Raw genomic sequence first — 11,237 nt, 5'->3', positions numbered from 1 at the left:
CGGAGACAGGAAGAGCTCCCGGACTTACTGGCCAGGTAACCTAGCAGAGCTGGTGAGCTCCAGACTCAGAGAGAGCGAGAGTGAGAGAAAGCAAGAGAGAGAGAGAGAAAGAGAGAGAGAGAGAGAGAGAGAGAGAGAGAGAGAGAGAGAGTGGAGAGTGGCTGAGGAAGACACTTGACATCAATATGCTTGTGCACACATCTGTACAAGTACCTGCACACACACATACAAACACGTATCCACACGCACAAAGGGAGGGGGACACTTGACCTGATGGTTTCAGTTGTTTGGCCTGTGCTGAGGTAGAGAGTGCTGGAAGGAGCCTCTGGTGGGGATTGCTCCCCCCTTGGTCCCGGAAGCAGAGAGGGCCTGTGTGTTTCCTTTATTATGTAGACAGTGTTCTGCATGCAGGTCAGAAGAGGGCACCAGATCACTTTATAGATGGTTGTGAGCCACCATGTGGCTGCTGGGTGCTGGGAATTGAACTCATGACCTTTAGAAGAGCAGCCAGTGCTCGTAACCTCTGAGCCATCTCTCCAACCCAACTGCCCCCCGCCCCCACCCCCCGAGGCTTTGTGTTTCAACGCATCCTCTACAGGCATGCCCTCAATGCTTAACTTCCTCTCATTGGACCCTTTCTATAGTGCTACAGGTTGGGGCCATGCTTCCAATTCCTGGGCCTTTGGGAGGTTGCCAAGATACAATCTGTAGCACCTGGTCTGCGGTGAAATTCCAGTCTTGTCTCTGAGAACCTGGGGAAATCAAATCCGACTCCTACCTCATGAGGCTTGGGGCAGCGGGCAGCTTCTCACTGGACAGAGCAACTTGGCGAGCAGGGTCAAGGCCTTGTATGTGCACAGCAGAGAGCCAGGAGGAGGCAGGGGTGGGGTGGGTGGAATTTTGGGGCAGAAGGAACTAGATTGACCCCCATGGTGAGGCTGGGGACCCAGGGCCTTGGTTCCTGGGACCTGCGTGTGCTCAGGAGATTTCCTTTTCTTGTCTGTGAGACAGAGTCTCTCCATGTAGCCCTGATGAGCCTGGTGCTCACAGGGAGCCGCCTGCCTCCACCTCCTGAATGCTGGGATTGAAGGCGTGCGCTACCATGTCAAGCTTCAGAAGTGTTCAGTGAACCACTTTGGGCTTGTGAAGGGTCATAAAGGCCTGTCTGCTTGTGGCTCAGGCCTCATGGCCCTGTCCATGCTAGGGAAGGCTCCTTGCTAACAATGCACCTGAGAAGGCCTCGCATGAGATTCACACAGGCCTTAGGCCTGGAAAGCAGATGCCGGAGGTCATTGCTGTTACTCAGTGCCCTTGTACTGCTATCTAAGACAGGAGCCACAGGCTCTCAGCCTGGGCTCCGTGTGGGCAGTTACATTTCATTCGTATTCATTCATCCCTTCTCTCTGTCTCTGTCTCTGTCTGTCTGTCTGTCTGTCTCTCACTGCACTGTGTTCTGGGCTAGGCTAGAACTCGCCATGTAGCTCAGGCTGCCCTTGAACTTGCGGCGATCCTCTCGCTTCGGTTTCCACAGTGCTGGGATGACAGGTAAGGCCACCATGCTCTGCTCTTTTTCAAGGCTGATTTGATTGCCACTACTTAAAGAACATATGGACAACACCATGCATGTCTGGAGCTTGGGGTGGGGGAGGGCCTCACGTTGTCTAGATTGTCACAGCCCACACCACTCCCCATTGTCTCCTCCCGAGCTTCTGGCTCCTCCTCCTTGTGAAGTCCTCCTGTGGGCCAGAGCTTGGCTTTCCTTGGAGCCTCTAACTCATAGGCCCTCCCTGGCTGGCACAGTTCTTAGCTCATAGGTAACTGGAACTTCAGTGAGGGGGCAAAAGAGAGAGAGAGAGAGAGAGAGACAGACAGACAGACAGACAGACAGACAGACAGACAGAGACAGAGACACAGAGACAGAGACAGACAGAGACAGAGACAGAGAGACAGAGACAGAGAGACAGAGAGAGACAGAGGGAGGGAGAGAGGAGACAGAGTGAGACACAGAGAGAGACAGAGAAAGAACAGAGAGAGAGAAAAAGTTGTCCAGGATGCAAATCTCATGATTGCTGCTTAGGGCATGAGGGGACTCAGGATTTGGAGGCAGGGAAAGCACCATGCGGATGCCCCCCCTCACCCCCAGATCTTCAGTTCACCCTGCCCTACCCACTGCTCTGCCCAGGAAACTTTCTGTGGGTCCAGATTGGGGCCGGAGGCCTGTGTGAAGTTGGCTGCTGTGTGAGGCTGTTGGCAGGGACCATGAGAGGGCATCCCAGGACCTGGCTCAGGAGGCCCAGAGGTTGTGGAGTTGGGGTGACTGTGTAGAAAGCCTCAGGGAGAGAGAAGCCTCAATGCCGGGTTAAAATAAAATGAACCCAGGTTTTTAGAAGAAGCCAGACTGAAGGAAATTACTGTTTGAGCTCATACAGAGAAGCCATGCGGCGATTTACTGTTGTCTTTTAAATTTACATTTATTTATTTGCTGCACTTGCATGGTATGGGTGTGGAGGTGAGATTTGGTTCTCTCCTATGATATGGCTCTTGGGGATCAGGTCTTCAGACTGAGCTGCGAGTGTCTTCACCCACTGAGTGACCTCGGTGTCTGCACCCCCACAGTGAGATTTTCATGGCATGGGCTGACTGATGCTGGTGCTCCTGTGGACTCCGCTGAGGTCTAGATCTCTGGCCTGGTTTTATGGGCTAGGCTCAGTTCAGGGACTCTGAATGTGTTCAGGAGGCCAGCCAGCAGAGCCACGCCCAGCACAGCCACAAGGACTAGTGCCACGTCCCACCAGATCCCTGAATAGGCCCAGGATGGTGGCAGCTTCCAGCCACAGCTGCCCAGCTCATAGCCTGTCAGCTGGCCCAGTGGGCGCCTGGTGGCCAAGTCAGGGCTGGCACAGTACACGTGTAGCAGGGCCTTGGGCATGTGGTCCTCCAGCCAGAGGCGCAGGTAGGTGAGGCTGCAATCGCAGTGCCAGGGGTTGTGTGTCACATCGAGGCTCAACAGCTGAGGCATGTGGTCGAAGGCGCCTGGTGGCACTGAACGCAGGCTATTGTTGGCCAATAGGAGCTGGCGAGTGTGAGCAGGCAGCTCAGGCAGGGCTGTGAGGCCTAGCCCCTCACAGTTCACCTTTAACCCCATGGTTTCCAAGGCTTGGCATGTACAGGGTCTGGGGCAGGCCTGGGTGGCTGTGACCCGGGTGGCTGTGGCCACAGGCCAGAGCAGACACAGGAGGCCCCAGGTAGTCATCCGGCAGGCAGGCTGTGGGCAGAGCAATGAGATCGGGGGGGGCCTGTCAGTGTACAAGATGCCTCTGCTAGACAGGGTGTGTACTTTCTCTCCTGGCTGCTGCAGGGTGCAGGGTGTAGCCCAGGAAGTGTGACAGAGAGGGACAGGGCTTTCCTGGTCTCTGGCAGAGATCCCAGCCCTTGCTCAGCTAGGGCAGCAGGTGGCTAGTAAAGGACTCTAGTCTCAGTCCCTGGCCACAGGGACCAGGAAAGGTCTTTCTAGACTGTACCCAGTCCTTTGCCTGAGCCTGGGAGTCAGGTGACAGAATGCTTTCTACACTTTGGCCACTCTCCCATGATGCCTGATTCAAAAAACCTGCAGGGCTTACGGGGCAGCAGCTCAAAGGGGGAACTCAATAGATCCTGCCTAGACACCTATTTAGGCTAATGCCCAGATGAATTTAGGCCTGGGGTCACCCAGAAGTTCATGACCAGAGTACAGAGTCAAGAAAATGCCTCAGGACCTTATGGTTTTTGCCTGGTTTCTTGCCTTCCCTCTTCCTGGCTTAGGACACTTACTGGCTCCCCTTCTCAAGCATTTGCTGTCTTCCCAGGGCCCACCTCACAGCCGGCTTCAGGGAGTGACTCATAAAGCTTGATTCAGTCAAAGTTGCTGGGTGACATCTTAGAGCAAGTGTCCCCCCACCCTCCACCCCTCTATTTCATCTTTTAGCAGAGAGTCAAGGGAGGGACTTCTCCCTGTCCCCTCCCCCCACCCTCTTTCTGTCAGCTCATCTGGAGTGGACAACCAGGCAGGAAGCCATGCTGGAAATAAGGAGAGCGCTTACCGGTGAAGCGTTGGTTGGGGCACACCTTCTGTGGGCTGGTGCTGTCATGGTCTAGGCCGTGATGGTAGTGTGTGCAAGCTGTGGGAAGCTGGCAGTGGTGGCCACTGCCTGAAGGGAGGAAGGAAATGATGAAAATAGGCTGGCTTATCCCCTGAGCACAGCCCCAAGAGCCTATCTCAGAGGCAGGAGGCAGCCGGGGTCCTAGGGCCTTGGACATAGGCATGCAGGCCGAGCCCACTTTAAGGGAGGGGTACCTATGCACCACATGCGGCCTGTGGCCTTGTGGGCCTGTGGGCCAATCAAGGTGCCCCCTTGCCTGGTGTTAGCCCTCAGGGAGGGCTTCCTGGAGGGGATGCGTGATGGCTGGCTGTAAGATCTCCTCCTTTATAAATGTGGGTGATAGCCCTGTGCTGCTTACCTCCCTGGGGTGTGGTGTGGAACACAAAAGATGTCTGTTTATAGTCCTCCATCCCTCTGAAGATAGCAAGCAAGGTTCCCTTTTGTCCATGGTGTCTATTGCCCCTGGTGGGCCCTTCTCCTTCCATTTCTAGTAGAGATGCAGGTTTGCAGGGCTGAGCCTCTCAGAGGCAGGGCCCACCTGCAACCAAAGAACAATATTTATCTCATATTTACTTTAAAATTTTTTTCTTTTATGTGCATTGGTGTTTAGCCTGCAGGTGTGTCTGTGTGAGGGTGTCAGATCTTGGAGCTCCAGACAGGTGTGAGCACCTTCTAAGGCACACTGGCTCTTGTCCAGCAGGTGTGAGCACCTTCTAAGGCACACTGGCTCTTGTCCAGCAGGTGTGAGCACCTTCTAAGGCACACTGGCTCTTGTCCAGCAGGTGTGAGCACCTTCTAAGGCACACTGGCTCTTGTCCAGCAGGGCAGACATCACGTCAGGAGGGACAGAAGTCATCAACATGTACTGCTGCTGGTTCCGGAGCAGTCTTCATGCAGGTGAGTCAGGGCGGAAGGCGGCTAGCCCCTCCTCTTACTCAGGCACTGGCTTCTCCCACCTCCACAGACCAGCTGCTGTCCTTTGGACTTGGACAGTGACTGGGTCTCTCCCCCTAGGCTATAAAGGCCATGTGCTGTCTTCACTTCTGCTTTTGGTATAGGGGCTGGATATAAACAGAACTCTCATGCCGGGCGGTGGTGGCACACTCACTGGAGAGGCAGAGGCAGGCGGATCACTGTGAGTTCGAGGCCAGCCTGGTCTATGAGAGTCCAGGACAGCCCAAGGCTACACAGAGAAACCCTGGTTTGAAAACCAAAGCAAACCAAAGCAAAAACCAAACCAAACCAAACCAAAACAAAAAACCAAAAAACCAAAAACAAAACCACAAAACAAAACAAAACACTCACTGGCTGAGCTCTGGTTCCCCAGGGCCAGTGCGCTGTCTCTGCCTCTGAGGTCGTACCTGCCTGGAGCCTATTTTCATGTGCTTGTGAGGACTCTGGCCCTGGCTGGCCCCAGCCTCTGTAGAGCCTTTCCTCTCTTTATGGTAGAGCCTTGGACATCAGGAATCTTCACTGTCCTGCTCATCTTCAGGACAGCTAATGTCTATGCTGCTAGCCAGGCCTGTGTGGCTTATGTTTCATCTATTCAAGTTTCTAAGACTTCCTTATTTTTGGCAGGTAACAGTTATGGTATCAGCAACCACAAAAAACCAACAAAATCCTCCACAAATAATTTATTTTATGTGTGGAAAAATTGTAATGCTCAAAAGAACAGGAAGAAGAAAATTAAAAATTTCTCCAACCTCTTTTTTTTTTTTTTTGATGAGGGGAGAGAGCGAACGCAGTCCCCCACTACCACAAATTATGTCGTCGAGTTTCCTGCATTTGGGGAAATCACAGGGGTCAGCACATCAGAGTGCAATGGATAAGCCTCGCTCTGGGAAAACCACCTTCGTGATCATGATATCCCTCTTGCCAGGTAAGTATTCCAGCCTCAACATGAAATAAAAAAGCCTTTTGGGGACAGGTGTTAGGGTTCAACTCAACACAGAGTTTGCCTGTGTAAGGTCCTGGGTTTGGAGTCCCAGAGCCATATGTATAACCACATATAAGTTTTTTGTTGTTGTTTGTTTTTTCTTGGCAAAATAGGATCACTCAGGGTCCATTCTTTCCTGGACTCTCTGGCTTCCACTATGACTTAACCCACATGTAGGACATCTGTTCTGGAGGTTCCCACTGCCGTGTGGGCGTGGCCTCCTTAAGGCATCCTCTTATCTGGTTTGCACAGGGTCTTTGTGGTGCTGAGAGGATCAGAGATGCTCCCCTCCCCGGGGTGCGCCCCCCTCTGGAACTGTGGCTGAGCACTGTTAAGATTACAAACAAGTACTGTTAACGCTGTTAGAACTGCTGTTTAGTTTTTATAAGATGCCATAGTAAATAAATATTCTTCTAATGCTTTTTACAAATTATAAAAACAGTCAAGAGCTGTTAGACAGGCCTTTACTCTGTTCTGTTTTTTCCCCCTTCAAAACAGGGTTTCTCCATGTGGCCCTGGCTGTCCTGGAACTTGCTCTATAGACCAGGCTGCCCTTGAGTTTAGACATCTGCCTGCCTCTTCCTCCGGAATTCTGGGATTACTCTTGACAGCCTTGGGCTGAGGACTGTCAACCCAGTGGCTCAGCTCTTCTCTTGCGGTTGACCTGGGCGGCTCTCACAGCCTAAGCACTGACAAATGGATGCCTTGAGGAAGCTGCACCCAACCACAGCTGCTTTCCGCCAAAACCCAACTCCAGCTCTCACTAGTCCCCATGAGCTCTACCAGCTCAGAGGGAGAGCTGGCCTCAGACTCCCTGTGTAGGTGAGGAAGATCTCACACTGCCTCCCAAGTGTGCCACTACGTCCTGCTCAAAGAGGTAATTCTTAGTTTTGTTCCCCGTCCCTTCCTTTTTTTCCTTCTCCGGATTGTTTTGGCTATTCTGGCTCTTCTGTTCTGCAGTTCTGTATATTAAGACTTAAGAAAAATTATTTCATGTTCATGAGTGCTTTGCCTGCATGTGCACCATGTGTGTGCATGGTACCTGAGGAGGTAAGAAGAGGCATCGAATCATCTGGAACCCTGGTTATGATGGCTGCGAACCCCACATCGGGTCTGGGAACTGGTCCCAGTGCTTTGCAAGAGCAACAAGTGCTCTCCAACAAGCCATCTCTCCAACCCCTTTGTAGGGATTTTTAATCTTTTTCCATTGCTGTGGAGAAAGTCATTGGTATTTAGATAGGAATTGTATGGATTCTATAGATCACTTTGGGCAGTATGTCCTTTTAGCATGACTAATTTTTTTCATCTATGAACATGGGCTATCTTTCTAGTTTTTGTGTCTTCTGGTTTTTCTGTCTTTTCTTTCTCACATATTGTGTGTGTGTGTGTGTGTGTGTGCACGCGCGCATGTGTTTGTAAGCACGTATCATGCATGCTGTGAACGGCAGAGAACCACTAGCAGGAGTCAGTTTTCTCTTTTTATTATGTGGATCCTAGAATTTGGGCACAGGTCATTATGCTTGGTGGCAAGTCTGCCTTTACCTGACATGTTGTCAGCTCTTTTCTTTCCAATTAATTTTATTGAAAACTGCTGGGCATGGTGTTACATGCCTGTAATCTCAGCACTCTGGAGGCAGAGGCAGGCGGATCTCTATGAGTTTGAGGCTAGCCTGGTCTACAAAGTGAGTCCAAGGCAGCCAAGTCTACACAGAGGAAACCTTATCTCAAAAACAAAAGAAAACAAAACTAAGTAAAAAAAAGAAAACTGCACTGAAGGCAGAGTGGTGATAACACACACCTTTAGTCCCAGCACTGGGAGGCACAGACAGGCGGCTCTCTGTGCATTCAACACCAAATTTCCACCTTACAATAAACAAATCCAGTAGCTGTCATGCAGAAATGAAACATCCTTCAAATAGACATTGTTTTCCTATTTGCTACAGCTGTACATTTTTATTTTGTCACAAAAGAGGAATATATTCTTTTATAATTATTTAATTTTATTTTTAGGTTTACTTTATGCATATGAGTGCTTTGCCTGCATGTACGTCTGTGCACCACACGCACGTAGAGCCCACGTAGTTCAGAAGAGGCATCAGATCCATGGAGCTGGACTTACAGGCCGTTGTGAGCCACCATGTTAGTGCTGGGAATGAAACTCTGGGGTCTCTGGAAGACCAGCTAGTGCTCTTTCACCACGCTCTTTTTATTTTGAATATTCAGCAAGCTTATCACTGACATATGGACGGTTACCTTTTTTAATGCAGAGTAGTTTTTTTTTATTACAACAATTTGTAAAAATAAGTGTAACTAAATGGTTATAAAGCAAACTATATACGGTGATTGATGGCATTATTTTAGGCTTGAGAGTATACTTTTTTGTTTTGTTTTGTTTTTTGAGACAGGGGCCTTTGTGTAACAGCTCTGGCTGTTCTGGAACTCTCTTTGCAATCCAGGCTGGCCTCGAACTCACAGAGATCCACCTGCCTCTGATGAGATTAAAGGGGTGAGCCACTTTTATATGCTGGGCTATACTTTGCATTCACTCATTCATAAAAACAAGGGATTGAAGAACTTACGTGTTTTTGTTAAAGGTATGCAAACATTTACTTGTTTTACCTTAATTTATATTGCCAACCTTTTATGTACTCTCAAACAGTTAACCACACTCCAGGTCTTTTATTATGAAAAGAAATAATTATGCCAGGTGTGATGGTGCCACTCTACACACCAGCACTTGGGAGACAGAGGCAGGAGGATTGCCACAAAGTTTGAAGCCGTCATGATCTACATGGTAAGAGCTAGGCCATCCAGGGTTCATAGCACGACTTTATCTCAGACAAAAAGAAAAAAAAAAAAAAAAAAAGTGATATGTGCCAGTGCCAGTGTCCTTAACAATTGACAAAGAAGGTTCTTTTTTTGTTGTTGTTTTATTTTGTTTTTATTTTCTAACATTGAGTTTCTGTTGTCATGGAATAAACTCTGTAGACCAAGCTGGCCTCGAACTCACAGAGATCCACCTGCCTCTGCCTACTGAGTGCTGGGATCAGAGGCATGCCCCACCACGGCCCAGCAGTGAAGAAGCCTTTCAACACGAAGTACACAGCACATGAAAGCAAACGGAAGGAGTATGTTGAATCACTTAAACTTTAAAAAAAAGAGGCAAGAGTTTGCGGAATGTGAAAATATCAACAGAATCTATTTGTAATTTGCAAAGCTTTGATTGAAAAAGAAAAAAAAAAAAAAAAGCCGGGCGTGGTGGCGCACACCTTTAATTCCAGCACTCGGGAGGTAGAGGCAGGTGGATCGATGTGAGTTTGAGGTCAGCCTGGTCTACAAAGGGAGTCCAGGACAGCCAAGGCCAAGGCTACACAGAGAAACCCTGTCTCTAAAAACCAAAAAAAAAAAAAAAAAAAAAAAAAAGAACCCACAACCTAAAAGACACTACAACATAGCATAGGAGGAGATGTCATGTTTATTGCTGCCACTAAAATGTAGAAATCGATTATGGGAACAAGCATGGGGGAAAATGATAAAATCCTCTTTATTGAATGATGCTGTTTCTAAGAGAACTTCTGAAATTATCAGTGACTGGTTCTAACAGCTTATTATTACATTTATGGGTGCCTCGAAGTCTGTACTTCAGGTACATGAAACAATTGCTATTTTATTGTATTTACTTATTTGTTCATTTAAAAAGTCTTAGTTGTGTGTGTCTCTGTGTGTGCATGTTATCAGCAAGTGCACATGTGAGTACAAGTGCCCACGAGGCCAGATACCCTGAGGGTGGAGTTACAAGTGGCTGTGCACACAGGTGAAGTGTACAGCGGGAACACTGCATCTCTGTGTCCAGCCAGTGCTCCAGGGACGGTGATGAGGATGTTGGGTTTGCAGCCGTAGTTAATGCTGATGGCAATGAACACAGTGCTTTCACTTTCTGCATGGTCCACCAGGAGGCACTCAGGGCAAAACAATACCATTAGCATCACATGCTGTGATTTGTTATAATTACTGCTAAAGTCAGCAAAACGTGACAGCAACGCCCTCAGCAGAAACTTGCTTCAAACCTTTGCAAAGACATGGACCCTGATCACTGAAGCTTATTAGTTCATGCAGAGAGGAGGAAGTGGGGGTGGTGGGGTGGTGGGGTGGTGGGGTGGTGGGGTGGTAGGTTGTGGGGTGGTGGTGGTAGTTGTGGTGTTGGTGAAACGTAAACAGATTATTGAAATTCAAAGATTTAAGTTTTTAAAATACAAATGTGCATGTGTGTGGGTGTCTGTTGTGGAAGTTTTGGTTTATGATATGTAAACACGTTTTTGTTTTAACCCCAGGTGTGGGATATGGGGGCTGCTCCAGTTTGTCCACAGCTGATAATTGCCTGAGGGCACATGATGTTTGTCTGCTGGGAACTGCCTCGTGTAGGGGTGTGGTCTTTGCCAGTTGGGATAAATACAAAATCATAGATAGAGAGAAAAGTCCAAGGAGGAGGAAGGAGAAGGCTGCTGCTGTGCTTGCTGTTCCTGGCTGAATATCCTGATGATGGAAATTGGCATTGCCCCAAAGAACCCAACTGGCCCAAACCAGCCAGGAGAAGTAAAGGGGTCTGCTTCGCCTCTCCCCATTAACCTTCTTTCTCTCCTACCTGGTACTGGGGTGTTGGAAGGAATTGGGGTTGGAAGAGAGGTAAAGGCATTAAGAAACCGCCCCCCCCCCCGCCCAAAGTAGGTTTAAAAAAATCAAAGCCACCAAGCTTGGTGGCACACACCTGTAATCCCAACACTCAGGGAGGTAGAGGCAGAGGCAGGCTGGTCTCTGTGAGTTCAAGGCCAGCCTGGTCTACAAAGTGAGTCCAGGATAGCCAAGACTACACGGAGAAATCCTATCTCAAAAAAGAAAACAAAAACAAAAACCAAACCAACCAAACAAACAAAAGCCCAAAATCAAGGCCTACAGGTGTCTGGCACATGCACACACATATGTGGGTGTGAGTGCCTGTGCACACTCAGAGGCCTGAGAAGGGTGCTGAGTGCCCTGCTGTGTCAGTTTACTGACCCCAGAGTGAGGCTGTCAGTTAGTATGCCTGCCTTGCGTGTGGACTCTGGGGTCTGGATGCTGCGACTGCTCTTGGCCTTCGTTCCCAATGCTGAGTTCATTTTTCCTGT

General features: G+C 49.2%; 1 protein-coding gene and 1 non-coding gene across 2 annotated transcripts; both read right to left on the bottom strand.

Annotated features, from left to right (window-relative positions):
* Positions 1-2,670: 2,670 nt before the first annotated feature.
* Positions 2,671-3,264, bottom strand: Gp9 (glycoprotein IX platelet). Its single transcript, XM_051154583.1, has one exon. The coding sequence runs from the start codon at positions 3,251-3,253 to the stop codon at positions 2,675-2,677; it is 579 nt and encodes a 192-aa protein (XP_051010540.1). The 5' UTR covers positions 3,254-3,264; the 3' UTR covers positions 2,671-2,674.
* Positions 3,265-5,863: 2,599 nt separating this feature from the next.
* LOC127197784 (U1 spliceosomal RNA) lies at positions 5,864-6,026 on the bottom strand. The gene has a single exon (XR_007831748.1). It is a non-coding gene; the product is annotated as a U1 spliceosomal RNA (small nuclear RNA).
* Between the last annotated feature and the right edge of the window lie 5,211 nt (positions 6,027-11,237).

Source organism: Acomys russatus, chromosome 13, assembly GCF_903995435.1.
Source record: "Acomys russatus chromosome 13, mAcoRus1.1, whole genome shotgun sequence".
In the NCBI taxonomy this organism is placed as follows: domain Eukaryota; kingdom Metazoa; phylum Chordata; class Mammalia; order Rodentia; family Muridae; genus Acomys; species Acomys russatus.
This window is presented reverse-complemented; position numbering and strand designations above follow the sequence as displayed.